The sequence below is a fragment of the Suillus fuscotomentosus genome (assembly GCF_016647785.1).
Source record: "Suillus fuscotomentosus strain FC203 chromosome Unknown F5891scaffold_16, whole genome shotgun sequence".
Classification (NCBI taxonomy): Eukaryota; Fungi; Basidiomycota; class Agaricomycetes; order Boletales; family Suillaceae; genus Suillus; species Suillus fuscotomentosus.
Window position 1 is genome coordinate 456,417 of NW_024539528.1, and position 27,198 is coordinate 483,614.

A 27,198-nucleotide genomic window follows, 5' to 3' on the forward strand; every position below is an offset into this window, starting at 1 on the left:
AGGCTCGAGAACAAGCAAACCGATCCGGTCGAGGTCTTACGTTTACAGATGCAGAGAGCAACAATCAAACCAGTAGACGCACCTTCACTCCCATCCACCAGCACGCAAACCAGACCCCATAACAGCACGAACGCAACACGTAACACCATGTCCAACTCATCTCACCGGCAAGTACGATATGTGACAGCGAATCAGAATACGCTACAACGTCCAAGAGGTCAGCCGCCAACACAAGAAGAGCGGGACCTCATGAGAATACGCATCAATGAACTCCCACACCATCCAGATACAGCAGACGGACAGATAGCATACGAGGAACAGATACGGAGATGGGAGACGCAATGGGGGAAAGGAGTTAGATGCACAGAGCAGTCTCCCTACCCACTGATGCCGGGAACGGCGCAAATTTGCTCAGGAGAATGTTTCAGATGTGGCGCGCATGGGCACATTGGCCCAGAATGTCAAGTACCGGTGGACGACCAACTGCCGAAGAATGAATCAATCTGGAGAGGATTAAGCATGCGCACGCTGGGAACGTTCAACCGAGCAACAGCTCCGCAAATTAACATCGTGTTTGACAATGGGTATATGGGAGAGCAGGGAAAAGAGAGTGGGTCGTTGGTGTAGAGGACCACGACGACCCACCCAAAGGACATACCTCATAGCTACGGACTGCCAGTCCTCGCGTGCAAAGAGGAGACACGTGAGGACCAACATGCCAATCCTGCCGAGTATACATCCCAATCAGTCAATGTCATCGAAGTTAAGAACGAACAATACGATATCGTTAACTTGTATTCGATGGATGAAGAAGCGAGGCAGCGGACATGTCGACCATTTATACAAAACATCTCCTTCGAAGGACCAAAAGGAGAGATAGTACGAGTAAAGGCGTTATTTGACGAAGGTGCCATGGTCAGCGCAATGTGCTCATCCATGTTCAATTGAGTCAAGCATCGGTTGGGGAACTGGACACCATCAACACGACGATTGCGCATGGCCAACGGAACGATTACGCCATCGCAGGCAACGTGGAAAGGGAAGATTACGATCGGAGGAGTTCAAACAGAAGGAGAGTTTGAGGTATTTGACGGAGGGGGAGGATGGAATTTTCTTCTAGGGAAACCAATGCTGGGAGCATTCCAAGCTATACACGACTACAGCACAGACCAAGTGCAGGTAACGGGGAAAGGCGGGACAAGAACGCTCTATAACCAAAGTCGAGCGAAAACAGCATCGGTCGAAGACGTAGAGGAAGAAGGAAAAGACATCACGATGGTAACGCAGGAACAAGAGGAAGGGAGAGAAGGCGTCATAACAAAGGAAGTATCAAGTCCCAATCATGAGAAGACTGGAAAACGCACTGATCAAATGCCAGAAACAGGAAACACGACTTCAACCAGTATGAGCTTAGACGAAGACACGCTGCTACAAGAATTGTTAGAAGGAGTATCAGACGCAATCCCAGCAAATTTCCTACAGAACGACAAAGCAATCTTTACGAGGGTAACGGACCCAAACAACCCCAAAAGAGTTGCTTATATCGTTAAAGCGATACAGTACGGAGACACACTTACAGAGGATGAACGCAAGCAAGCGGAAACGCTAGTAACAAGGTACGCAGACATTTTCGCATGCTCACTATCAGAAGTTATCCAGGTACCGGGAGCGAAACATAACCTCAACATACCGAAGGATGCAACATTCAAGCTAAGGGTCCACCAACGCGCGCTCACCCCTCCACAGACTCAGTTTTTACATGGACGCATTGACGAAATGTTGGAAGCGGGCATCATCGAACGAGCGCCGCCAGACGCGGTAAAGTGCTGTGCAACCACAGTGTTAGCCCAAAAAGCGCATGAACAGAAAGGTTTAACACTTGAAGAGTTAAGATACAGGGTCAACGAACAATACGCACAAGAAGGACAACCACCAGCATTCACACTCCCCGAAAGGGAAGTGCCGAATGAACCAGTTGAACGAAGACCAGTAGCACCGCAGAAATGGCGTATTTGCCAGAACTTTAACGAAGTCAACAAGCACACCCTCATAGCGCCAATGCCGCAAGGTGATATTCGAGCAAAACAGCAACGTCTGAGTGGACACAAGTACGTATCAGTATTTGATTTCGCATCCGGGTTCTATGCCGTTGAAATCCCAGAAGAGTCAAGACCATACACGGCGTTTTACATAGAAGGGCGCGGCTACTTCTGGTACAAACGGATGCCAATGGGACTCACAGGAGCACCATCAACGTTTGCAGATATGACGGCGACACATCTACACGACCTCACAGCAAAGGCAATAATGGAGCTGTTCATAGACGACGGTGGGACCGCAGCAGATACATTTGGTGAGATGCTAACGAAGCTAGAACAAATCTTCGAACGATGTCGGGAACGGAAACTATCACTATCACCAACGAAGTGCCGATTGTTCATGACGGAGACAACATTCGCAGGCGCAACAGTTGGACCTCAAGGCATCCAACCTGATCTAGAGAAGCTTACCGCAATCGTTAACTGGAAACCACCCACTGACGCTCTCAATTTAGAATCATTTTTAGGATTAACAAGTCATTTCAGGGATTTAATACAGAACTACGCCAAGAGAGAAGGGCCATTACGCAACCTCGTGAAAGCAGCACCTCTCAAAACTCCGTATTCGAAAGCAACGTATCGACGCACGCTAAGAGACTTTAAGCTTGCAGAAAAATGGACTACTGACCACATAACAGCATTTTTAGATCTAAAATCAGCCTTAGTTTCAAGACCAATACTGCAAGCACCGCGCTACGACGGATCAAACTTCGTAGTCACGTCCGATGGGTGTCAAGAAGGCTTCGCGGCAGTACTAAGTCAACGAGTCAGCAAGCAAAAGCCGTCGGGCAAGTGGACAGAACGCTTATTACCGATAGCATTTGCGTCAAAACGAACGTCGAAAACGGAACAAAAGTACAAACTGTTCTTACTAGAGTTTGCGGCCCTCAAATTCGGACTGGATAAGTTTTCTGATACAGTATGGGGATTTCCTGTGGAGATAGAAACTGACTGTCAAGCGTTACGAGACGTCCTACTAAGTGATAACCTCAACGCGGCACACGCACGTTGGAGGGACGGGATTTTAGCGCACAACATAGTGGATGTAAGACACGTACCGGGAAAACTGAACGTAATCGCAGATGGCCTCAGCCGACAATGGGAGGGTCAGCCACGCAATGTAGACGCGGAAGATGGAAGCACTTGGACCGTTAGCGAGGACTGGGAAAAGAACAGCGGCTTGATTAATGATATGCTCCTCATAGACAAGAACACTGATTCAGACACCTTTTCTAGCCTACGGCAAAGATTTGCCAAGGAACCCATATTCCTTCAGGTCATAGAGTCCATTGGACAACTAGACGCAGACAAGCCACTTCGCGATCGCAAAAGAGCAAAACATCAAGCATCGCAATACCTCATCGAGGACGGTAAACTTTGGCGCCTACGCGGAGGTACAACAATCCGAGCTCGAAGCAGGGTAGAATGTGTTAGCAGGGAGGAAGCGATGCAAATGGCCATCAAGCAACACGAAGGAAAGGGACATTGGGGGAGGGACGCCATCAAGATAGCGCTCACAGACAAGATACACAGCCCCGGTCTCGACGCGTCGATTATGAAGGCAATTTCTGAATGCGCTAAGTGCAAGAACTTCGGAAATCAGCATTTGCACTCACTTCTAGAACCAATTACTCGTAGACATCCTTTCGAACTACTAGTAGGCGATTACTTAACGTTGCCGAAGGCAAACGGGTACCACACACTGGGAGTGTATCTCGACACGTTCTCCCAACATGTATGGGTCTTCAAGTACAAACATGCTGGGACAGCGAAAACCATGATCGACAGTCTCGGACATATCTTTTGGGGTTTCACAGCGTCAGAAACATTCATGAGTGACGGAGGACGACATTTCCACAACTCAGAGGTCAGAGAGTTTTGCGCAAAATGGCTATGTAAGACGCACGTGGTAGCGGCCTACTCGCCATGGGTCAATGGGCTCGTTGAAGGAACAAACAAGCTGCTCCTACACGTTCTCAAACGGTTATGTGCTCCCAATCTGGGGGAAGACAAATACGAAAGGATAGCATGGGAAGATCTACCAAAGTGTTGGCCAAAGTATCTAGATGAAGCGGTGACAGCGTTGAACTATCGAATCTTACCCGCGTTAAAATTCTCACCGAAAGAACTTCTTTTAGGGCAGATAATCAACACGCCACGAACGGACATCACGGAAAGCACATCGGCATTAAGGCTATCAGATGCAAACGCACACATAGCCTACGTAGGACAGCAGCAGCTAGATGGATACGACGCCATTGTGCGGCATGCTATCAAACGAAAGGCGGCATTCGACAAACGGGTACTAGCTCGATCTCCAAGGGAAGTCATTTTCAACAGTGGACAGTTGGTTCAATTTTTCCACAGTAACGCGCATAGCACCCTCGAAGCAAAACGCAAGCTCCTACCGAAATGGTCAACGCCGCATCGTATCAAAGAGCGAATACGCAACTCGTATCGCTTAGAAACGTTAGAAGGAGAACTCCTGGCGGGAGAATTCCACGCACGAAGGCTGAGAACATTTGTACCAAGGAACGGCACAAAATTAGTGGAAGAACAAAAGGAGAGAGAAAAGGAAAACGACAAACCAGAAGAGCAAAGTGACGAAGAAGACAATCCCACAATAGAAGACGAAGATGTAGAACACGGAGGTGTAGAAACAGAAAACGAAGAGAGGCACGAGAATATGTTTAGAGGCACAGAGTAGTAGGCGACGAGGACGCCGCCGGTTCTTTCAAGGGGGGCACATGGAGTAGGGGACCCCAGGGGCAGCAGCATAGCAGCAGCCGGATAGCTCCGTAGATTAGTCAGCCACTTAGCGCTCTTCGGGCTTTGCAGTAGTGTAGAGGGATACCACTTCTTCCCTTGCATTCGATACGCAGGTGCTTAGTCGCGGATACACCGCTCCAGTAGGATTTACAAGAATATCGCGATTAGAAAGATACACGCATCGATGGTGCCCAACAATCTGCGATCCCAATGGATGCATCGAATGAATGAATTTTAGCCATCTAACGCTCACATGAGCTCAAGTACTGCATTTGTGACTATTAGAAGCCTGAGCGCCGTAGATAACATGTAACAATTCACAGACTAACCTCATGCTGATCAGGGGCTAAGTTATATCGGCCAAGTCGCCATCGGCGGCGAAGAACGGAGTTTAAGAGTTTGCAGTTGCCGGTCGTGCCGGTCGAAGTAGTCAACTTTTGTTCCCGCGCAGATACCATTTGCTCCATATCATCCTTCGCCACTGCAGTACGCTCCGCCTGAATGTTTGACTTTCGCAAGCTCAGCGTCGAGTAAGCGAAAAGGAAAGTTTATCTCCTTGCTGGAAATACTCCGCGGTCGCGCCGGTATGCAAATGATGGTCATACTGCATACCATTTCAGAAAAGCTGAGGGATAGATTTTTCTTACGCTGGTGCACACTGCAACAGGCAGGTTACGAAAACCTCCTGTGGACACAGGATGATCAATGATCATGAAAATGCCGCTTGACAGGCAACACTCTCATGTACACTCCAGCCTGAGAGTGTCTCAACATGGGGCCCGCGAGGGTTGCGATCATCACGATTGAATGGAACCTATCCATATTCCTCGAATTCTTTGACGTGTAATCCAGAAGTCCAGATTTCACGCAGAGAGTGATATTCAGCGTACGTTATCATCCTGAAGTAATTTTAGAGGTATGATAACTGTTGATATCAATCATCTTGTCGGGGGTGATAAACAAATGCAGCGTATCTTTCCGGAGTCTATTGCAGCTCGAAGGCTGTCTTCCTGCAAGCAATGATATGAGAGCCTTGACCTCGGATGCTTTGTGCCTTTCGAGTCAAGATCAAGCTTTGAATACTTACTGGAACAGGTATGGACATGCACAGTGAGTAATACTCCGTATTTCGCCTGCCACGCCACTCCGACCCTATGATGACAGCCGGGCGTTACCTTTCTTCAAAGTCCGTGCTTCCTCTGGTACTAGTCTGATCATCCTTCAAACACACGTCATTCTCTAACTAAACCCACCAATTGCATTGCGAATTCGTTGTGCAAGACCGCGGAGTCGATCAATCTTCCCAAAGGAAGTTAAGAATTGCGTTTGAATGGGTTTATCACTTTATTATAGTCTCTCGAGGTAAGTCCGCTATAGCGACAGTTATGGTGCGCCTGTGATACATAGGTGTGCATGCTACATAACATATGTCTGATATGTCTAACAATCGAGAGTACCAGTCTCTGTACATTCGAGGCCTCATACTCAAATATTGCACGAGGACGTACTTTAGCCTTCACGGCATCATGCACCGATTCAGACAGAGATAGATGAGTCGTTGTTCGACTCGTTTGGGATCCGAGCATCGCTGCATTGCTCAAAAATGGAACGAATTAGTCATTGCTAGCATTGCAAGGTGGTTTAGATAACGGCTAGCTGGGCCCTAAGGCTAGGAACATGAATCCCGAGGTTTAGTACATGTAACAGCTTCTAGCTGTCAACCTCTCACACTCTATAATGATGGCTGCAGATCATCGATCATCGACATGCATCAGCTGGTTGTCAACGTTAACTATAGCAATAATACTCAGAGTCCGTGGCGTCATGTTATCGGGTAACGAACATCAAAAAGTAGACCACGCTGAGAATGGTTAGACAGTTACAGCAGTGAGTAATTTCGATGCTCGGTCTTACGGTATATGCTAAATAGAATTCTTTGGATAGGCTTTGCAGCCCAGACACCTATTATGAGTCTTTTTTGCAGCACAACTCCGCACTGCGATTTATCTAGAAGGCGACTACCTGCGTTTATTCGTGCTCGAAAAAACTTGCCTTGGTCGTATCTCCTGTCTAAATCTGACTCGATTGGTCCAGTCACATTAGTGTATTCATAATGGGCATACCTCTGGACAAAGCTTCATTTTTAGCTTTGTTCCTCGAGACTTTGTTTTATGGTGCGTTGCCGACCATCGGAATAGTTGAACTCGAAGTCGTGATGTCATCTCATGCATTCAATAGGCGTGTTCTTTACTTTATACTGGTTGACGCTATTCGTCTTGTTCAAGAAAACTGGCATTCAACAACAACTTCTTGTCCCTGTAGCGACCTTGCTGCTCTGTATTGCAACAGCTGTGAGTGTATTAATAAAACCTATTGGGAGAATTGCTCAACAAAGTCGCCTTCAGCATCTTATGATCGATTTTGTTCGAGCGCTAGAAGCTTTCGTATTCAAGGTAGATACGATTGGTGCAAATGCCTACTATTCAAACCTTGCTTCGCCATTGGATCTCGCATCAAAGGCACTTTACATTACGCAAACCACTCTTGCTGATGGTGTAGTTGTAAGTTTCTCCACTTGAATATTTGATCTCCCTTTGAGTAGAACAGGTTTGGCGATGTCATGTGCTTAACCATAAAAGCCGCTTTGTTGCCATTCCTGGTTGTATCGTGCTAATAGTCAATGCGGGTAAGGGTTTCGAAGGGTATTATTCAATCGACGTCTTATCTCGGTGTTTTGCAGCTACCGGGTACTATGTTGTCTGGTCCCTCTCTCGGGCATATGCGCTGTCCAATATTTCCACCGCTACTTCAGGATGTATCACTACATTCTATACATTGACCATGTTTGTCAGCGTCATCTGTACCGGTACGTCTATTGCACGTGCTCTACTGGCTACTGATGACCAGAATAATGATACAGTTTCAATTGCATGGCGAATTTATCACACTCGCCGTTCTATGCCAGGAGGCCTTGCCAATCTTTTACCCGTTTTCATCGTCGTCATTGAGAGCGGCGCTTTATATGCCACGAGTGTGCTTGCACTCCTAATATCATTCTTGGTCGGATCCAATGGCGAATACATCATGCTGGGCATTATCCCTCCAATTGTAGTAAGTGCAATGAATCGGTTTGTACACATGTTCGAGTTGTTCATGACGATTTCCAGGGAATTACATTCTGCCTCATCATTCTTCAAGTACACTTCCACATCGGTGGCAGCTCCTCGACTGAACAGTCCTCTGATGTAGGTGGCATCTTCACCAACCTTTTTCGAGGACGAAGTACGCGGGACCATCACTTCAGCATGCAACGGGTGGCTGTGCACATCACTGAGGAGGAGATCGTTCAGTCTGATAATATGAGCGGGAAGAATAGCCAACCGGTATCGGGGAGCGTCTTTCAACTGTAGATTATATTTCCCCTCAACTATAATCGGATACGTTAGCTTTGTTTAAACGGAAACTTGACATGGGACTACAGATGGTGAGCAGTTTGTTCAAAATTATTGTACCCATGTTCCGTCGACATCCCACATAGTTTCTCATGTTATCAATCGCACACTTAGCGATGTTCTACATTCACTCAGTTCACTATCAGTATACAACTGTCGATACTCGTAACCAGTCTTTACTACGTCTGAGATGTTAAGTGTTTGACTGGTTGATCTCGGAGAAGGCGAAGCATGGAGTTTTGATTTTAGCAGGTGCCAGTGATACTCATCATGTAGTTGGAGAGGCATACAGTACTTTGTACGATGTGAATGAAGGACTTGTGTGGTCGACGCGGCACAAAAATTTGAATCATTGCCTAAAGCGGCACCACCCGGCTGCTAAAATTCAAGCTCCGTGCTTCGCCTGCCAAATTTCTTCGCCACTCGACTTGTCCGTGGTAATACAAGCCTACTATACAGGCTTGCTACATTGTGGTAAGTAACCCGAATCATACAAGTAACCACACCACCCGTAACCACTTGCACTGCAGGCCTTGTCGTGCGCTACTAAGTACACGCATCCACATGCCTAAAAAAGCAAAGGAGAGGCTAGAGCATGATGTTGACAGGCCGCTCCGAGTCTGTCAGTCGCCCATGAAGAAACCTTGCATTTCTCCGATATTCTTACGAATACCGCATGTCATCTAACTATACCCACCTAGAGGCGGCCTAAGTGCATGTGCTCACCAATTGCCATTCACTCTCCCGGGCTTGAGATTGATGCCACGCTCAAACGAAGTTGGAGGTCATCTGACACTTGACTTTGGCATGTCTCGACGACAACATGGTGGACTTTGAATGATATAGATGGTTGATATAATTGGCCGGACGTCAAGTCGGTGATGACGGCGGCCCCAACAGCAATGTCTGAATTCTTTAAATACCATCACGCACTCAATGGTTTATTCCCCTTGCTCAACTCCTTTCATTCTCAACGTCTTTCGCGCAAACAATGGCTTCTGGATCTGATGTCAAGGTCGAATTCGACCCCAAGAACATGCCTTTCCGCAGGCTCGGCCCTAGTGGTCTCCGAGTCCCTGTCTTCTCGCTTGGTGGATGTATGTTTTGTGTACTATTTCGTGTTTGACGGTTCTAAATGGGAACTTATCTAGGGCTTACTCTTGGTGGAACTGTGATCGGTGACCCAGTGAAGGTGAGCATTAATTAAACTCCTCAATCTTCACAATATCAGAGGATCTAACCCCCATCAAAAGGATATAATTAAAGTCGCATTCGACAATGGTATCAACATGTTCGATACCGCGGAGGCTTATGCAAAAGGCAGGTCCGAGGTGGAAATGTGAGGTTCTTGGACACTTTAGCGAGCGCTGAAGCTGACTGTATGGGAAGGGGTCGTGTAATTAAGGAGCTCGGCCTCCGCCGGACAGATCTTGTCATTACTACCAAATTATTCTGGGGTCTGCGCACTGGTCCCAATGATGGTGGTCTCTCGAGGAAACAGTGAGTTGTTAGCAATTGCACTTTAGAGAGTGCTGACCTGGCTGCAGTATCATCGAAGGAACCAAGGAGTGTCTCGAGCGTCTTGGTCTTGACTATGTCGATGTTATCTTTGCGCACCGCCCGGATGTCTCAGGTATGGTTATTCATGTATGCCGAAGGGATCAAATTAGCTCAATTCAATTGTTTAGTCCCCATGGAAGAGGTGGTACGCGCATTCAACTGGGTGATTGAAAATGGTTTGGTATGTCGTTTGACTAGGAAAATAACAATGAGGTACTCACGGTATTCTAGGCATTCTACTGGGCAACGTCAGAATGGTCTGCATACGAGATTGAGGAAGCGCAGCGTGAGCTCTTTTGTGTTAGGGAGTTGTGAATACTGCTGACGAGTAATTGTAGACATCGCGACGAAGCTTGGACTCCATGGACCTATCGCTGAACAATGTCAACACAAGTAGGTGTCCCTCATTTTTGCGACTGTAGATTTCTGAGTCCTTGATCAGCATGTTCCATCGCGAGCGCCCTGAGAAGGAGTACCGGTGGGTTACTATCATATTCGTTATGATCAGTGACTGAGACGGATGTACCGCAGTCCTTTGTACAAAAAATACCAGCTGGGCACCACCGTCTTCTCCGCTCTTGCTAGCGGTCTTCTTACTGGAAAGGTGTGCTACTTCCGACAAGCCATCAATCATTTTCTCATGTTGGATGCAGTACAACGCTGGTATCCCAGATGGGACCCGTTTCTCGACGCACTCCAACTTTTTCAAGGGTACAGTGGACAGCTTGCAAAAGGAGGAGGGTCTCACGAAGATCCGCAAGGTCAACGAGTTGAGCGTACTCGCAGAACAAGGTATTTCCTCCCTTTGTTGTCATACACGATTGCTCGAACTGACACGCACCTGATAGAGCTTGGTTGCAGCGTCACGCACCTGGCACTTGCGTGGGTCGCAAAGAACCCGAACACAAGCACTGTCATCCTCGGGGCCTCGAAACCTGAACAGGTTGTTGATAACTTGAAGGCTCTCGACGTCATTCCCAAACTCACCCCTGAGATAATGGACAGGATTGAAGCAATTCTGGCGAACCAGCCGGCTGACCCGGTAAATGCTTGCCTTTGATGAGTAACTTTATGAAACTGAAACTTCATGCTTGTAGCCAACATTTGGTCGCCCGGCCCTGGATCCCAACGGCCGTCTGTGAGAAGAGATTGACGGAATCCGCCTCGTGGTCAGAAAATAAATTCCCAGTATCAATAAGTACTAAGTAGTGTCGATGTGCTATATAAGTGCCGTGATTGACCTATGTGAAGATCAAACATTTGAGTCCGTCCAGCCATAAGGTGGGGGAATACGGAACCCCGTTGTTGGACAGATGTCTTGTGCTCTGGATCCGAGAGTAAGGTTTACGATAGCACATGAAGGTAAGTATGATGCATGAGTAAGAACTCACATCTACCAACATTTGGAATATACTCAGGTCGGAAACCTTCGCTTCGTACTTACAGCGTGTTGGGCCTTGGCGTTTATCGGAAAATCCTTAATTAGGTGCTATCTAGAATTTCTATATTTATACAATATTCACCTACAAACAACGGAAACTGGTGAGGTGTCCTGGGAGAGAAAATTAGTACGAACAGCTAATGATCCGTTTTTTTCTAGCTTGCGCCTGGGCGTCCATGTGGACATTAACGGAGGACTTGAATCCAAATACGTTCCCATCTAAGACGCTCTCCGGCAGGGAGCATGTCGGCTGGCTGACAAACGAGGCCGAGCCGGTGCGCTCCGAAACAACTCGTTGATGTGCTCTCCACACAGACGTACGTACTACACACTATTTGGTGTTGCGCCGGGTCTCTGCTGGCATCCTGAATCAATTACAACTATGAACGAACGATGCTACATAAATAATTTGGACTGTACGCGTACCCATTTATGTCATTGCCGCATCTGTGAATGACACCCCTATCAATAGTGTCATTGCGTTTTGACACGAACCGGAGACAGTGTCGCTTAGACATGTGCTATGTTCACATACATATATAACATGAGTTGAAGCCATTGTAAAGTCCCATGCAATAGTCACCTTACTGCACACCACACTGTATCAACCATGTCCATCAAAACAGAGTTCGACCCCAAGAACATGCCCTTCCGCCGTCTGGGCCCCAGCGGCCTACGGGTCCCGGTATTCTCACTTGGTGGATGTGAGTAGCTTTCTAATTAGGACAGTATTGCTATGGTGCTGAGAATATGTCGTAGGGCTGACGCTGGGAGGAACCGTTGTTGGTGACCCTGTCAAGGTAAGGGAGCCTAAATATTGAGTGAACGGGGAGCCTCAACTCGATTTCACAATCAGGAAATCGTCAAAGTTGCCTTCGAGCATGGTATCAACATGTTTGACACCGCTGAGGGCTACGCAAAGGGTCACTCCGAAGTTGAAATGTGCGTGCTAAGGGAATCCTCGTCGGATGAGTCTAACCTGGTCTCTACACAGGGGTCGCGTCATCAAAGAACTTGGCTACCGTCGCTCCGATCTGGTCATCACCACAAAATTGTTCTTTGGTACCCGTACCGGTCCGAACGACACTGGTCTTTCCAGAAAACAGTGCGTGTCAATAAAACTTGAATCAGGTCACGTGAACTTATCGTCGGCCTAGCATTATTGAGGGTACCCAAGAGTCACTGAACCGCCTTGGCCTCGACTATGTCGATGTCCTCTTCGCACACCGACCTGATTATACAAGTATGTGTCAAGTTGTGAACACAACCATAGACATTGAAGACATCATTGCTTGCAGCACCCATGGAGGAGATTGTCCGCGCTTTCAACTATGTCATTGAGAAGGGCTGGGTGAGTCTCGAGTCTCGAGTCTTTTTAGTCCTGCTCAAGATATTTGTAGGCATTCTACTGGGCCACGTCAGAATGGTCTGCAAGGGACATTGAGGAGGCTCATCGTGCGTTTTATCTGCTTCTTGAATGTCCCAAATTTAATGTGCTGTCCAGACGTCGCTGAGAAGCTCAACCTGATCCCTCCCATTGCTGAGCAGTGCCAGCACCAGTGAGTCGACAAAGATATTGTGCTCAATCCAGTTTACTGATGGGTATCTAGCATGTTTCACCGTGAACGCCCCGAAAAGGAATACGCACCTATCTACAAGAAATATTCCATCGGGACCACCGTTTGGTCTGCATTGGCTAGCGGCCTCCTCACCGGGAAGGTAAACGACGTTCCAAAGATAGCCTGCAGATCAGACGCTGATGATTCGCGATCTTCAGTACAACAGTGGTATCCCGGCTGATTCGCGGTTCGCTGCCCACTCCGATTTCTTCAAGGACACTATGAAGAGCCTCAACGAGGAGGAGGGTCTCTCCAAGATCAGCAAAGTCCAAGCGCTCTCCAAGCTCGCTGAGACGGAGTTAGGATGTAGCGTCACACACTTGGCGTTGGCATGGATTGCAAAGAATCCGAATACGAGCACCGTCATCCTCGGCGCCTCCAAGCCTGAGCAGGTGGTCGATAACTTGAAGGCACTGGACGTCATTCCCAAGCTGACGCCTGAGATCCTAGACAAAATTGAGGCAATCCTTCAGAATAAACCTGCATCAACTGTGAGTGATGGTGTTGGAATTTGATTGAATTAAATTGCTGATCGTTACTGCCCTGCCAGCCTACCTTTGGCAGGCCACCACTTGATGCCTATGGTCGTCTATGAAGTCGATGGTTTTCTGTCGGATTTTATGGTACGAAGGATTGACAGCCAGACCATGAAGCCGTATAATAGATGAGTACACCTAGGACTTTATGACATTCCAGGACGTATACACATCAACAACTTCTGAGAGAAGATTGAGTATTGAGGACTGGTTGTTGGGAAACTGCGATGTAACGAGAATCGAGGCCCAAACACTCTGTATTCCAGGGTGATTCAGTTAATTAGAGTCTGCACCTGCCGCTTCAGAATGATTGTCCAGTTGGCATCAATGCACTTTCTTCTAAAGAAGGTGGCGCAGAATTTTGCCAAAGAGGCGGTTGTGCATCGCCCAATACTGGAAGTTCCTCTTGATTCTTTGTCCGATCGGATACAGCCTCCAGATGCGTATCCCACACCGCCCACATCACGTTACCATGCCAACTGCACAGCCGACCAGAACACGCGTTAAACAATACAATACCAGGAAGGCAAAAACAAGAACAGGGAAGATGATGCTGGTACAGGGACGACATTAGGTAGGTGAGCAAGTAATTGGTTGAGTAGACGTACACCCTCAGGAGGAACATGTTCAGGTCATAAAGATTAGAAACAACCTAAACCAGATCGATGCTCCAACCAACATGAGTTAGCTTACGGCATCCTCTGCAGAGTGCGTGCGATTATGACACATGAGAAGCAAGCCTAGAATGATCGCATTGACAATGTTGATAGTGGGTAGATAGCTGGATATTCGGACGACAGGATTGACGTTAGGGTCATCGAGGAAAACGATAATGGCATTTGAGATCACTGTGGACTGCAACAGAATCATGGAATCATCAAACATGTGGTAGATAAAAGAGGTAACGTACGTATAGGGTGAAGGCCTCCCATTCCGAGTTGAGTTCGTAAATGAACTGCTTCCGTAAGGTGTGGTTTACGGGCTGGTCCACGCATATGCCATTCAAGCCTTGGGCGTGGATGTATGGTGCACCGAAAAGAAGGGGAGACCTATGGCAAGGAGGATGGGTATCAGGCACCGGCCTCTAGGTAGATAGTTTGGTCAGCATCCAAACGAGCTCTGACTTACCCACAGAAGTTGAGTGAATGTATGAAAGACCTGCAAATCGTGAGCATGAATCGGGCTAAGACCAATCGTATTGTTGATCAGTACTGTTTCAAACATTAAACCAGAGGACGCACACCCAGTACACACATCCAGTGAGGGTGAATTTCAACAAGACCGATCAGCTTTGGAGGGTGATTAATGAAAGAATAATAAGAACCTTCAAGACACTAGTAATCTCCAGCATTTCACTCAGGTCGTCGCGATCAAAGGGTGCAAGCGAAGTATCAGACGTGATAGTGTCTAGGGATTGACTAAGTGATCAAAATTCAGCATCCACATCGCATGCACGATAACTTCCGTCACTTCAAGAATGAGAGGCTCTTTGACAAATTGGGCTGCAAGATTCTGAATGCAATGTTCATCAACACGAGAATGTGCCCACCTGTTCGGCGTTATAAAAGTATAGAGCGTCCCGGGTGGGTGAAAGTTTTCCAGCCGAGAGAACAGAGCGTTGTACACAAGCCTAAAGTTCGGCGTGAGACAAGTATACAAGAACAAGACACTCCCTCGGAGAACTTCGTCTGTGAATTCACTAATATGAGCGAGGTGGTCGATTGGCGGACTGTTTAGACCTACATTCAATTTTTATGGTTGTATCTCATGACTGACATGCAGGAATAGGGATGAGGTCGCGAAGTATTGTTTCCAGAGGTCGCTCACGAGATTCGATTCTCACCCAGGGCGTTTGCACAGGCAGAGTACTCTCAATGTCGGCGTCCAACGGGTCATACGTCGAGTGCACGTGCATTGGCAGTGAAGTCTGACTGGGCCCGACGTTGGTCATTATACGCGATCCCATTCTGAAAAGCAAGGAAATGATTCGAGTCGGGATCTCCAGGGTGACCGGGCAATGAAGAGACAACACGTTGAGGGACCTGGCGCAGTTTCGAAAGCTGGAGCCTACTGGGTATGACTCCGATGGGCTCTATTTCTTGGGAAAGTGCCCTCTCCCTTGGATCCCATTCCAGTGCATAGAATTGTCACTCCAGCGAATCATGTCAATGAGGTCTTGAGCTCGAGGCCTGAGGCTCCAGACTTGGACAAAAAACGTCCTATCGCCAAAGAATCTTGTGCTCAAATTTTGTTGATAGCTCTTAATCATATATGATATCGGAGAATTCTGACGAATCAAATTGTCAATTATCAGTTGATGAGGCTCTGCAGTAGAGGCATGATAGAATAAATTGAAGGAACGTTTACTAGTCTGCCTGGTACCAACTTGACAACCAAGTTGGGATTGTCAACTTGTGACAATGCTGCTTCTCATTTTTGCTGGATACAATTTGAAAGGTCGGCAGCCCGACTTCCATTACGCGGTTGCTACAGGTTCTGAAGGAAATGTTGTTGGGCGTCTAAGTCCTGCTGCATGTCGATGCGGCTGTGGGTTCCGGAATCCTTTAATCAAACGTTATTCTTGACATGCCAGCAGAGACCTGCCTGCTTTCACAGCAAATACCACAGCTTTAAATACCACAGCATCTTTCCTGTCTGTATACCCTTTCAACGACAGGACACCAGCAAAGCAACCTAGGCCACTGGCGTAACATATGGCGAGCAAGGTTGGTTCCAAATGGTTCCAAATTAGGCGCTCGCACTAAGAGGTGTACAGACAACTAGAACGCCGAAGAGAGTAGAAGTAAACCAGCGTGCGCTGGTCGATAAAGTGCTCGCTCGATATCCCGAAGAGTTTACAGGTCCGTCAAGCCACTATTCTGGGTAGCGCGGTTGACTAAATGTGCTCAGTGTTCCGAGAACTATTACAGAATGCAGACGACGCTAGAGCCAAGAAGGTCCTAATAGAGTTTCAGACGAAGGACTACGCTACACATACTGCGGGAGCGAACGGCAAGACAAATGGAATCAATGGCACAACCGATTTCCCGGACTTGCTCACAACGAAGGTGAGCTCGGGGTGGTGCTGCCCTCGGAATTACTAATGCTCAGCATCCTAACAGTTGTACAAATGGGTTGTTCGCAACAATGGTGATTATTTCGAAGACAAGGACTGGGGACGACTGACGAAGATTGGTATGATGGTTCAATTCCCAAATGATTCACGCTGACTTTTACCCAGCGGATGGCAACCCGGACGAACAGAAGATCGGGGCATTTGGAGTTGGTTCGTAGAGTTATGTATCGCCGTCAATTGGCCTTCTCATGAAGTTATCCTCTATAGGGTTCTACAGCGTCTTCGGTATCACCGATAGCCCGCAGGTCTTCTCTGGAGGTAAGCGCCAAACTCTTTCCTTGACTAGATCCACCATGCCAATCGGAACACCTGATAGGTAAAAGCCTGTCGATATTCTTTCAAGGCGATCAGGTATACTCGGAAGCGCCATAAGCTCGGTAAAAGCTCGCAATACTCATATATCTCTCCAGCTATATACGTTGGACGATACTTGTCCCCAGAGCGAGTGGACTTCCATCGAGATGCAGCTGAAGGAAGATATGCAAGTTCCCGTCCCGAAGCCATTCGACTTGGCCAGGTTCTTGGCAGCTACTATGACATTCATGTCATGTGTGGAAAATGCCCATGTTTCTTTCAACGACAAAATCTTCATGAAGATCGCCAAGTCCAGACAAGTACCCAGCTCCATTCGTGTTCCCAAAGATATGATACCGAGGAGCAAGGAGGACACGATGCATATCAAGGGACTTTCAGTAGTTAGTGGGTTGCACGTCATATTCTCGGCACGTGAAGCATACTGATTTGCCCTGACAGCCCAAGAAATTTCTGTTGAACTCGCGGAATGGGCACGCGCCGCTGGAACGAAGATGATATCTACGCATCGCCCTGGCAATGAAAATCTATCAAAGGATCCTGTGAAACGCAAAGGTTTTTGGGATGGCTCAAAGCGCGAAGTCCCAAAAGTCGCCAAAGTCACTAAAGCTGTATCTCGAGCGTCGACTTATGATCACCCGCCCTGGGTGACCCATCGTGCCAAATACGCGGTATATTCAGCTGAAGTTATGACTACTCCTAACAAGGACCTTCATAAGGGCTTACGAGCAATGACGAAGAAGGATCCTCCTTCCCACTTTGATTTTGAGATGGTCTACGTGAGCCTTCCAGCAACCTTGTTCTGTACTTTGTACTCATCATAAATACAGTTCTCCAAAGAGGAGCAGGATGCAAGAACGGCAGAGGAGAAGAGGGATCCGGACTTGGGAAGCATATTCAGAGGACCGCAGGGTCTATTTCCACAACTAGATGGGTATGTTACTTGTTTTTTGTTTGTTTCTGTGCACATCGTCATGTTGTCATCATGTTTTAGGGAATACATGTCCCGGATCTTCATCGTAGGCTCTACATTGCAGTTAATATGAAACGTGCTGATGAGTCGCAGGGCCAAAGTACAGCGCAAACGACTGGTATTGGTGGGCACATGTCTGGCCGGTTTATTCCGACTATCGAACGAGGATCCATTGATCTGACGTGGGTGCACATTTTTTGCACGTAAAGTTATCTCACGATTGTTTAGAAACGGCCACATTGCAAGTTCGTGCCAGCCTCCCGGTCGGTTCCCGTTGAGGTGTACTGACAATTCACACAGAATGGAATCAGGAGCTCCTGTATGTAGGTGGATTCCTTGCGAGGCTCGTATATGAACAGGAGATTCGCAAGGTCTGGGATGCTTGGCCTACAATCAACGGTGTTGCTGTCCCGACTGCTGACGCTCGGGCGGCAGCTTCAAGAGAAAAGGCCTCATATGCTATGCGCTACTTCACGTTCCAACCGTCCACTCCGGATGCCAAAGTATCGAAAATCTTGCAAGATGCATTTTATGACTGTTTCGACTATTCCTCCAACGTTCATTTCCCCATCTTGACGAATTCGGGTATCTATCACACCAAGGACGTTCGGGAGATTCACACTGACTTTACCTCCTTCATGAAAATGGTGCCTACACAACTTCCGACGTCACCTGGCGACCCACCTAATTTGGTTGACACTCTCCCTGAGAAGTATGGTGTCCGGATGTACACATTTTCGGACGTGGTGAAAGAACTACAGCGAAGGATCTTACAAGAAGAAGAAATGATCGGTTGTCTGCGGTGGTGGGTCAACTTCATAAGTTCGCTTGAAGACGATGAAGAGAGGGAAAGAACTCTCATATTTCTGCCCAATCTGACCGATAATGCCAAGTCGCGAATTGGGAATTCAATGCGCGTCATAGAATTTCGCAATATCACCAAGTTTGTCGATTCCAATATTTGGCTCCCTTGGCTTCAGTCGGACGATGCTCTTCCCCCAGACACTATTCCGTTCTCGTTTACCAGACCTCTCAATCGACAACACATTTCCCCATCTCTTTTGTGGCAGCCAATGACACTTGTGGACTGGCTGACTCATTTGATAAGCCCTCAGATAGACGCAGCCCATGACATTCGCAAAAACTCTACGTATTCCAACCGTGTCTTGGGGGTTCTGGGGAACATCTGGCCCATGATGTCCAGTGACATAAAAACTCAGGCAAAGGATCTCATGCAGGACGTCCCATGGATCGCAACGAATCTGGGATTCCGGCCCCCTGGTGGAGCGTATTTTCCAGAAGCAGACGTCTTCCATGACTTGCCTGTTGTCTCTGTCAATCTGTTTGATCCACAGATTCTCACTGTACTTGGTGAGCTTGGGGTCAAACGTCATCTTGACTTTGAAGAGTTGTTTGCCAAGTGAGTTAAATTTCAAGACCTTGATTCAACATTGTTGATCAGTTTCCAGGGCGGACAAATTGAGCACGTGGTCAGCGATGGAGATGATCAGGTATCTTAACACTGACCCAGACGCCATGGAGAGGCTGGAGGAAATAAGGAAACACGCTGTTTTCCCTTGCGATAAAGGCAAGAAATACTGCATCACTGACTTGTACCTTCCACATGCGGAGATACGTCCGTTGGGCCTACCAATTCTCGATTGGTCACGCAGGATCGATAAAGATTCTGAAGATGGTACCTTGTTTCCTTCCCCTATATTTTCTCTCGCTTTCAGCTGACTCTACTACAGAGCAACTTCTGACCGATATGGGATTCCTTCGACACCCGCCTTTGGAGAAGCTTATTGAGATTGCTGGAGACCCCGACCCTAAAGTTCAACGTGCTGCCTTTGGGTACCTTGCAAGCAAGTTCGATGAACTCTATGATACAGAATATGATCCTTCGAAATACGACGATATGCCGTTTATACCAGCTATCCGAGATGGTCATGAATGTGTCGGCGCTTACGAGGAGGTAAGATCTTTTGCTATTTCATGGAACTGATACTGGAAACTCGCATCAAGGTTTATTCTGATTCATCATGGGCGTTGATGGGGTTCCAGAAAGTCCACCCTTCTGTCGACAGGAAGATCGTTGGCCGACTGAGGATGCGGGAAGCGCCATCGGCAAGACAAGTGATCGATGTTTTCAGGACCAGTCCGCCCAAGGATCCCAACACAGCGATAAAATGGTTCGCCTTTCTTGCAACAAAGCAAGGTCAGACGCGCTACTTGGCTAACTCTCAGTCTCTAAACGGTTTCCTCTCCTTATAGTCCTCTCTCCTGGAGATCTTCAGCAAATCGCCGAGATTCCTATCGTTCCCGTCGTAGAAGGTTCCGTCGAACCTCGCCTGGTGCCACCTCGAGAGTGCTTCATTGGTGGTAGTCAATACGGAGACGACCACCTTTACCGCCGACTGTTTACCTTCGTCGACTTTGAGGAACGTGCAAATCGGTTTCTGAAAGCTTGCGGCGTCAAAGCCAAGCCAGATTGTTCCGACATCCTCCACATCCTAATAAAGGACCCTAAGGAGTTCCTTAGAAAAGCTGGTGCAGACCCTGAAAAGTACTTCAACATTCTGCAGAATCACCCTTATGCTCATCGTCAATGCAGATATCTTGTCGAGCTTCGTGGAATTGCGGTTGGGTATGAGGGGCTCTCCGAAGAGGATAAGAAAAGGATGAAGAATGCGCCGATATTCGTCGGCTATCGCACAGTAAGGTCCTCGAATTCAGATAACACCACTCTCGTCGTCAGGGACGAATTCCAACTCGTCACAGCATCTAAGATTCTACTCGCTGATGACATGGAAAACCGACGGATCTTTGGAGAGTTTGTCTGGTTGGCTCCACAAGATGAGTTGCTCGAAAGTAAGCTAAGCTAGTCTTTCTTTGAAAGTGGACCCAGCTAACCAAGTCGCAGAGCTCTACGAATCTGTGGGATCTGGATATTTGAGCGCCCATATCAAATACAACGTGAAACCAGATAGCGAGCAACATAGGTGGACTCGCTGCGAGGAAGTTCGAAAGGCAATTTTGGAGAAGTTACCCATCTTTATGCATGAGTTTGATGAACAACGTCTCAAGCAAGGCTCGGTGCATCGGAAGTGGGATGATAAATCACGCTTTCTCGTGAAAGGATGCAAAGATCTCAAAGTGGACAAGAGACTTGAATCTAATTACTGTATCTCTACTGAACGTCAGAGAGAAAGTAATGAATTCTATGTGTCCGCCGAGATTACTACAGAAGAGAGCGGTCGTGTTGTGCTATGGCTCAAGAAAACGGACCATCTTGACATGTATGAGTGAGTGAATTTGAATTCAAGTTCCTCCACACATTTATCACTGATGGGATTGCGTTAGCGTCGCTGTCGCACTTTGCCGTCTGCTTTTCAAGACTCACAAGAAGCACGATGTTCTCAGTTTGATGACCATATTGGAGACGGACAAGGAGGTCTTGAGGAAACGAGGCTACGATGGTAATTTTCACGACTTTTTTGCAATGTCTTTGTCTCACTTGTAGCAGTGGATAGGATTGAGCAAGCTCACGAAGCCGCTAAACTTGAGGACAAGAAGAAGGAAGAAGGTATTCGATAAACTTCGAGTCGGCTACTCGGGCTTATTAACCAATCACTCTCCAGAGCGCGAAAAGGCAGCACGCAATAAGCATTCAGAGGAGTCCGGCGGAGGGCAGCATATTGGTGGCAGTATCCACCTCCGGTCCAGATTCCTTGATTTCTTCAGGTGGCAGTCGGGATCCAAGAATGCCAATAGAGTTAACGTCGGCGAAATTGGTATGTCTCGTATTATACCTCAAATACATTCGCAAACTTGTTTCATGCAGACGATGCGATCAAGGAGTTGATGGAACAGTGTGCCAAAGGACAAGCTACCCCAGAAGAACAAAAAGAGATCCGAAATAGAGAACACAGGGGTGCAGGCAGGAAGCAGAAAGACGTTCAATACTGTACTGAGCTGAAGAGCACCGCTCTGGAATCCGTCGGTACGTGGGTCGTTGTTAATAATCATGTCTTGATATGAACGAACTCCAGATGTGGGTGGTGCTGCCGGTCTCATACCCGTTTGGCGACAAAGTAAGTCCCCTCGTTTTTTGGCGTCAGCATTACTAATAGTCGTAGTCACTGCACAAGAGGCAATTCCAGGCGAACTAACAGAGTTTGCAAACATAGTCCATGGACTCAACAGAGTTTTGGACCTGAGTAATAACGAACACGGCATATTTAATATCTTCTGGCATCCGGAGGATCGTGACTTGATGGGATTCAACCGCAACCGATTGATTTTCTTAAACCTTGCACACTTCACCCAACGTAAGTAAACCTTGATGCTGTTTATCAAAAACCCTTACATGATATGGTCACAGACTCGCACATGACGCCCGGTCAGGCATACATTCACTGGTACGTAGATGTAGAGAATCGCCGACCACGACGTGTTCATACAGCCTTACCCCAACAGGTACTATATCGTCGTGCATGAGATAGCCCACAACAAAACGCCTTTCCACGACGAAACTCACGAGTTGTTGGTTTCGGCACTAAGCGCTCAGTTCCTGCCACGTTTGCACGACGTGGTAGAGGTCCGCGAGTATCTCAATTGCGCAACGAACATTTCGTAGCGGATATTCGGCTTGGTTGCCACGGATGGGACTCCAGAGGTGTATTTATAAGTTGTGTTGTGCATTAGCATTGACGGCAGCGACCTTGTTCCACAAGTGTTGTGTACCATCGACACATTTTTTGGGGAAGACATGTGGATCATTCATTATACATCAGCGGTATGCTAATATTAACAAACTTTCAAGAGTAGCGAGCTGCAGTCATAATCAGGAAAAACTATGCCAATTTTGTCATCTGAATACAACGTGATGCTACATTGTTAGTACAACACATGACGGTTTCTGATAAATGGTTGTGATCAATCGTTACATGCATGTTGTTTCGATTCGGAAATAGTGTTTACCATCAGTCATGGAAGGTACGTGAGCTCGTTTCTTTCCTTTGAAAGGAAGGCCCAGCGCCCAGTTGGCATCGTTTCAGCAGACCGGAAGGCATGCTGGCCCGGGAAGGTGGCCGTAATACGATCGTCTCGCGAAGAGCAGCATTGAAAATGTGATGTTTAGGCCTTCCGATGCTGATGGTAAAAAAAGCTAAGTGTACATCATGCAATTTGCTCTCAAGTTGAGCTAACGGGATGAGTTTGCAATCTACCCTCACTCACTGGTTGTGTCGGAAATTTGCGAAAACGGTTGCAATGAGTCCCTATTTAGATGTCATTGAAATGTTGCCTGAAATGACAAGGCAATGCTGATTACGCGTTGAAATGGTAAGATAATACTTATGACTGAGTTTCAAATTACATCACGGATGTGCCCTTCCCATTATCATTCCATCAGCGCCAGCAGTGATCTTTTTCCAGTTTCTCCGTCCTTCAGGTCTCTGTATATAATCCTGTGTTAGTTCTATCATCAAGAATGGCCCCCAACCGCACAAGGTTCTGCGACTTATGTGGTCAGGACATCAAGCCGCGAGGTTGGACTACTCATCGGAAAGCTTGTGAGACAAATGCAGACAAGTGGCACCGTGATCAGGCCATTGTAGATGCAATTCGGCAGGAAAAAGGTGCGTTTGATTGTATGCCCAATTTCAAAGCTAATGATTAGTATTCCAGCACTGAACGAATCTGTGCTTGATGGACAACGGACGGCTCAACCTAGTCGCGCTCACACACCAAGTATGTTTTCTATCATTTCAATGTTTGTCTTTTTGACTCATCTGTCCCTAGTCGAGGCGAGAGATTACCAGCATGATATTGCACATGACTTTGATGTGGACTTCAGCTTGACTGGTGAGTCTATTAGTACATATCTCATTGATAATCAATTTCTGGATCGCTATTACTGTAACTATGATCAATAATGCTATCGATTTTTCAGACCATTTTGAGCCTGAACCTATGGACGCTTCAGCACCACCCACCTATTCGCTCGATGACATCAAGGTCGAGCATCACCCAAATAGTGGCATCAAGGCGCAAATCTATCCCTTCAACAATTTTCATCGTCGTCCTGCAACATCTTCGGCTTACACCACTCCCAATAACCACCCTTGGCGCCCATTTCAATCTCGACTTGAATTTGAAGTAGCCGAGCTTGCTCTTGAGGTCGGATTGAACAACGAACAAACAGACCGTCTCATCAACATTTGCCATCAATGTTCTCTCAGAAAGGATAGTTTTACGCTGAAGAACCATAAAGACATTCACAGCAAGTGGGAAGCAGCGTCCCATCGGATCACAAAGGTGATTCCATTCATTCTTTGCTGTATGGACTCCGAATTTGACCTTTCTCGAAGCGCAGTTCACGAAAGATGTGATCTCAGTCCCCTACGACGGCAAGATGCAGGAATTTGATGTATACTACAGAGATCTTTGGGATCTCGCTACTGACCTACTTCGGGACCCTAACCTCTTCCCTCACTTCCAGTTCGACGCACAACACTTATCGAAGTTTGATGGGCAAACCTTCGTCCGCTTTGTAGATGAACCTTTCACTGCGGAAGACTTTTGGAATGTGCAAGTATGTATCCTGTAGTTTCAATCCTTGTTGTATGTATGTGAAACATTGTGCATTTGTAGTCGCAACTACCACAGGATGCAAAGCCACTAGCTTTCATCCTATACGCCGATAAAACAAGATTATCATCATTCGGTACTGCGAAAGGATACCCAGTTGTCGCGCGCTTAGCAAATCTACCTACTGATATTCGGAACGGACGAGGTGTAGGTAGTGGTTACATTGTAGGATGGCTGCCAATTGTATGTCCCAATGTTTGTCTCATTGTCGATGCTGATGGTGGGGTTGTATTGTATTAGGTGACAGAAGATAAAGAGCATTCTGGAAAGTCAAGCTGGGTCAACTTCAAAAATGCAGTCTGGCACGAGTCATTCGCGAAAATCACCTCTTCGTTGGCATCGAAATCAAGGACAGGACAATGGTACCCCTGCCTAGATGGCATTGATCGGTGGTTCTTCCTTTGTCTACTTATTTTGTCAGCTGATTATGAGGAACAGCAAGTACTATCATTCTACATCGTGTTTTTCCTAACGATAATTTACAGGTGCGTTATGTCACTTACTCGAGGGGTCATGAGCCTTTGGCCATGTCCTATCTGTCTCATTCCTCGAGACGAGCTTTGGGATACGTCAAAACAATATACCCACCGAATCGCCGACACATCGCGGGATATTGTACTGGCTGCACAGGAAATGGACACCCATGAAGAACAAGAAGAGCTTCTCAAACAACATGGACTTCGTAATGTTACTGTGAGTTTTGTGTCTACTATTTGCGACGCTCTTAGATTAACTTATTTTTAGAATTCATTCTGGGCCATCCGATATTCAGATGTACATCGAGCGCTATTGCATGACCGGTGTCACTACAACCATGGCGGTCTTTGGTCCCGTCATTACTGGGTCGAGCTGCAAAAGCACTTGACGAGCCTCGGAAGGGCAAAAGTAGCCCAAGTTGATAAGAAGTGCGTCTCTTTCCCTCGATTATGTCAATATCTAACATGACATCCTCTTCTACTATGTCATCAGTTTTGCAGCATTTCCCCGATGGCGAAATTTGAAGCATCCGAACCAAGTAATGAGTATTACATTTGCAGACAGCTCCGTCCATGAAGATATATCAAAGGTTCGTAGTTATTATTGTGCGCAACTATCTCGCTAACACATTATTTCACTACAGATGATAATATATGCTACGCACAACATCCTAACAGAGGAAGCCTCTCCGCTTGGGTACCTTCTAGTTCGCTGTGTACGCCTTTACCTCGAGGTTGACATGTACGCTGCCTTTGAGGTTCACACAACGAATACCATCAGCGAGGGCAGAAGCGCCATTCAAGCCCTAACGGCATTCATGAAAGTATGTCTTAGAACTCTCTACTTTAGCAAATGAATTGACAGTATTGTAGCAATATATCATGGCAACAGAGGAGGATGATAAAAATTGGAATTTTCCAAAACTCCACATGATCACGCATCTATTTGACGATATAGAGGCTAAAGGGGTCACAAGGAACTATAATACGAAGCCAAATGAGCAAATGCATGGGCCATTGAAGGATTGGTACCAGCACCGGACAAACTTCAAGAACATCGCAGAACAGGTGAGTAATACAAGGCAACTTTCGCATTTATCTACTCATGGGACATCATAATTACAGATTCTTCGTATAGACCACTGGCTACTCGTTGCGGATGATATCCATCGTCGAATCTTTGACTTGGATGAATACGTAATATCACAACGCCAAGCAAACGACATCGACGAAGATGCCAATGAAGATGATCCTGACTCCGAGGTATTGACGAACCCCATAAGACATGTTTTTGGCCCTTTGGATGGGTCTATGCATGTGAAATTCGGGTCGAGGGAAGCTCCGCAGACCTTTGGTCTCATTGAGAATTCCCACAAGGATGACATCGCGTTTTCCAACTTCCATGTTAAGCTGAACTCGTTTTTAAACGTATTTCTACCTGCAAGCAACATACCCCTACCAGATGGGAAGAGAATCCATCTCTTATCAACTCACACAGTAAGTTTGTTCAATTTAGTAGTAGCCCTTACCGCACTAATCACACAAGACAGATCACGACATGTCGACTGTTGCGTGTCAACTACGAGTCAATGGTGGACTGGCGACAATATACCGATTACCTTCGGTGCAATCCAAAGTTCTTTAATGCACCACGTTTCGATTGCATGTTCATCCAGACCAACCAAAAGGTCATCCTTGGACGCCTGCTCTTGCTTTTCGAGTGCCCAGTTGGAGACAATGTATTTCCACTTGCTCTCGTCCACCCGTATGACGCTCCCATAGGTGTACGACTTCGAAAAGACAAGCACCTTAACCTTCTTAGAGTTCGAGCAAAACCGCGGGCACAGGCAGAGTTTTTCTCCACCAGGTCTATCATCCGCGGGGCACTTCTAGTGCACGACGAAAACCTCGATTACTTTGTTGTCGATACAGTTGACACAGATATGTTCCTTCGTGTGAAGGAAATGCATCTGCAGGCAGGGCATGTGGTGCGCATTTGACTGGTGAGTAGCATCTCTTTGACATGTCTGATTTGTATTGATACATAGCTACTAGGTGTTGTTATGATATCTATGCTGCTTGGCTACTAACTATTTGATTTATGTGATACTAGGGATGATGCAGATAGGTCTGGTACCGTCCTACATGATTCGTTGTCGATTAGGGACGAT

At 47.0% G+C, this 27,198-nt stretch overlaps 6 protein-coding genes across 6 annotated transcripts; 5 read left to right on the plus strand and 1 right to left on the minus strand.

Moving 5' to 3' along the window:
- The first annotated feature begins 6,592 nt into the window (after window positions 1-6,592).
- On the plus strand, window positions 6,593-8,342 carry F5891DRAFT_1143118 (uncharacterized protein). The gene is made up of 8 exons (XM_041364947.1): window positions 6,593-6,755; window positions 6,813-7,042; window positions 7,107-7,219; window positions 7,274-7,429; window positions 7,476-7,554; window positions 7,609-7,734; window positions 7,789-7,979; window positions 8,036-8,342. The coding sequence occupies exons 2-8, from the start codon at window positions 6,982-6,984 to the stop codon at window positions 8,276-8,278; spliced, it is 969 nt and encodes a 322-aa protein (XP_041228213.1). The 5' UTR covers window positions 6,593-6,755; window positions 6,813-6,981; the 3' UTR covers window positions 8,279-8,342.
- An 817-nt stretch (window positions 8,343-9,159) lies between these two features.
- Window positions 9,160-11,047, plus strand: F5891DRAFT_145268 (NADP-dependent oxidoreductase domain-containing protein). Its single transcript, XM_041370663.1, has 13 exons — window positions 9,160-9,417; window positions 9,472-9,512; window positions 9,574-9,659; window positions 9,710-9,820; window positions 9,868-9,953; window positions 10,009-10,061; window positions 10,112-10,166; window positions 10,219-10,273; window positions 10,323-10,358; window positions 10,412-10,484; window positions 10,534-10,672; window positions 10,729-10,922; window positions 10,978-11,047. Exons 1-13 carry the CDS (start codon window positions 9,312-9,314, stop codon window positions 11,020-11,022), a joined length of 1,080 nt encoding a protein of 359 aa, XP_041228214.1. The 5' UTR covers window positions 9,160-9,311; the 3' UTR covers window positions 11,023-11,047.
- A 387-nt stretch (window positions 11,048-11,434) lies between these two features.
- On the plus strand, window positions 11,435-13,893 carry F5891DRAFT_1022587 (NADP-dependent oxidoreductase domain-containing protein). The gene is made up of 12 exons (XM_041361240.1): window positions 11,435-11,737; window positions 11,794-12,025; window positions 12,081-12,121; window positions 12,178-12,263; window positions 12,316-12,426; window positions 12,479-12,564; window positions 12,620-12,672; window positions 12,722-12,776; window positions 12,826-12,880; window positions 12,932-13,040; window positions 13,099-13,431; window positions 13,491-13,893. The coding sequence occupies exons 2-12, from the start codon at window positions 11,932-11,934 to the stop codon at window positions 13,533-13,535; spliced, it is 1,068 nt and encodes a 355-aa protein (XP_041228215.1). The 5' UTR covers window positions 11,435-11,737; window positions 11,794-11,931; the 3' UTR covers window positions 13,536-13,893.
- Window positions 13,888-14,822, minus strand: F5891DRAFT_1276957 (uncharacterized protein). The gene is made up of 5 exons (XM_041370252.1): window positions 14,718-14,822; window positions 14,605-14,659; window positions 14,387-14,525; window positions 14,085-14,331; window positions 13,888-14,029 (listed from the first exon to the last, which is right to left on the minus strand). Exons 2-4 carry the CDS (start codon window positions 14,649-14,651, stop codon window positions 14,161-14,163), a joined length of 357 nt encoding a protein of 118 aa, XP_041228216.1. The 5' UTR covers window positions 14,652-14,659; window positions 14,718-14,822; the 3' UTR covers window positions 13,888-14,029; window positions 14,085-14,160.
- Window positions 14,823-15,844: 1,022 nt separating this feature from the next.
- Window positions 15,845-22,820, plus strand: F5891DRAFT_1022595 (uncharacterized protein). The gene is made up of 28 exons (XM_041361241.1): window positions 15,845-16,202; window positions 16,253-16,337; window positions 16,387-16,544; window positions 16,599-16,671; window positions 16,718-16,762; window positions 16,820-16,870; window positions 16,929-16,963; window positions 17,023-17,311; window positions 17,366-17,703; window positions 17,755-17,858; window positions 17,919-17,943; window positions 17,991-18,079; window positions 18,126-18,142; window positions 18,198-19,317; window positions 19,367-19,593; window positions 19,649-19,872; window positions 19,923-20,115; window positions 20,172-20,463; window positions 20,512-20,768; window positions 20,821-21,202; window positions 21,261-21,376; window positions 21,424-21,483; window positions 21,539-21,691; window positions 21,742-21,900; window positions 21,950-21,991; window positions 22,037-22,228; window positions 22,282-22,318; window positions 22,377-22,820. Exons 1-28 carry the CDS (start codon window positions 16,191-16,193, stop codon window positions 22,534-22,536), a joined length of 4,935 nt encoding a protein of 1,644 aa, XP_041228217.1. The 5' UTR covers window positions 15,845-16,190; the 3' UTR covers window positions 22,537-22,820.
- A 571-nt stretch (window positions 22,821-23,391) lies between these two features.
- Window positions 23,392-27,027, plus strand: F5891DRAFT_948890 (uncharacterized protein; the record flags this gene model as incomplete). Its single annotated transcript, XM_041374833.1, has 11 exons — window positions 23,392-23,539; window positions 23,854-24,218; window positions 24,277-24,495; window positions 24,555-24,734; window positions 24,792-25,244; window positions 25,296-25,456; window positions 25,521-25,617; window positions 25,672-25,851; window positions 25,901-26,095; window positions 26,153-26,524; window positions 26,578-27,027. The coding sequence occupies 11 exons, from the start codon at window positions 23,392-23,394 to the stop codon at window positions 27,025-27,027; spliced, it is 2,820 nt and encodes a 939-aa protein (XP_041228218.1).
- Between the last annotated feature and the right edge of the window lie 171 nt (window positions 27,028-27,198).

Bases quoted from the DNA above. Each gene is read 5' to 3' on its own strand.
- F5891DRAFT_145268 (XM_041370663.1), top strand. From the start codon at position 9,312: ATGGCTTCTGGATCTGATGTCAAGGTCGAATTCGACCCCAAGAACATG. The intron at 10,062-10,111 runs GTATGTCGTTTG...ACGGTATTCTAG, and splicing joins GGGTGATTGAAAATGGTTTG to GCATTCTACTGGGCAACGTC. The intron at 10,485-10,533 runs GTGTGCTACTTC...TGTTGGATGCAG, and splicing joins GCGGTCTTCTTACTGGAAAG to TACAACGCTGGTATCCCAGA.
- F5891DRAFT_1022587 (XM_041361240.1), top strand. From the start codon at position 11,932: ATGTCCATCAAAACAGAGTTCGACCCCAAGAACATGCCCTTCCGCCGT. The intron at 12,264-12,315 runs GTGCGTGCTAAG...GTCTCTACACAG, and splicing joins GGTCACTCCGAAGTTGAAAT to GGGTCGCGTCATCAAAGAAC. The intron at 13,432-13,490 runs GTGAGTGATGGT...CTGCCCTGCCAG, and splicing joins AGAATAAACCTGCATCAACT to CCTACCTTTGGCAGGCCACC.
- F5891DRAFT_1276957 (XM_041370252.1), bottom strand. From the start codon at position 14,651: ATGCTCACGATTTGCAGGTCTTTCATACATTCACTCAACTTCTGTGG. The intron at 14,526-14,604 runs GTAAGTCAGAGC...TCCTTGCCATAG, and splicing joins CATTCACTCAACTTCTGTGG to GTCTCCCCTTCTTTTCGGTG. The intron at 14,332-14,386 runs GTACGTTACCTC...ATTCTGTTGCAG, and splicing joins GGGAGGCCTTCACCCTATAC to TCCACAGTGATCTCAAATGC.
- F5891DRAFT_1022595 (XM_041361241.1), top strand. The intron at 16,338-16,386 runs GTCCGTCAAGCC...AAATGTGCTCAG, and splicing joins ATATCCCGAAGAGTTTACAG to TGTTCCGAGAACTATTACAG. The intron at 17,944-17,990 runs GTAGGCTCTACA...GATGAGTCGCAG, and splicing joins ACATGTCCCGGATCTTCATC to GGCCAAAGTACAGCGCAAAC.
- F5891DRAFT_1143118 (XM_041364947.1), top strand. From the start codon at position 6,982: ATGGGCATACCTCTGGACAAAGCTTCATTTTTAGCTTTGTTCCTCGAG. The intron at 7,430-7,475 runs GTAAGTTTCTCC...TGAGTAGAACAG, and splicing joins CTCTTGCTGATGGTGTAGTT to GTTTGGCGATGTCATGTGCT. The intron at 7,735-7,788 runs GTACGTCTATTG...ATAATGATACAG, and splicing joins TGTCAGCGTCATCTGTACCG to TTTCAATTGCATGGCGAATT.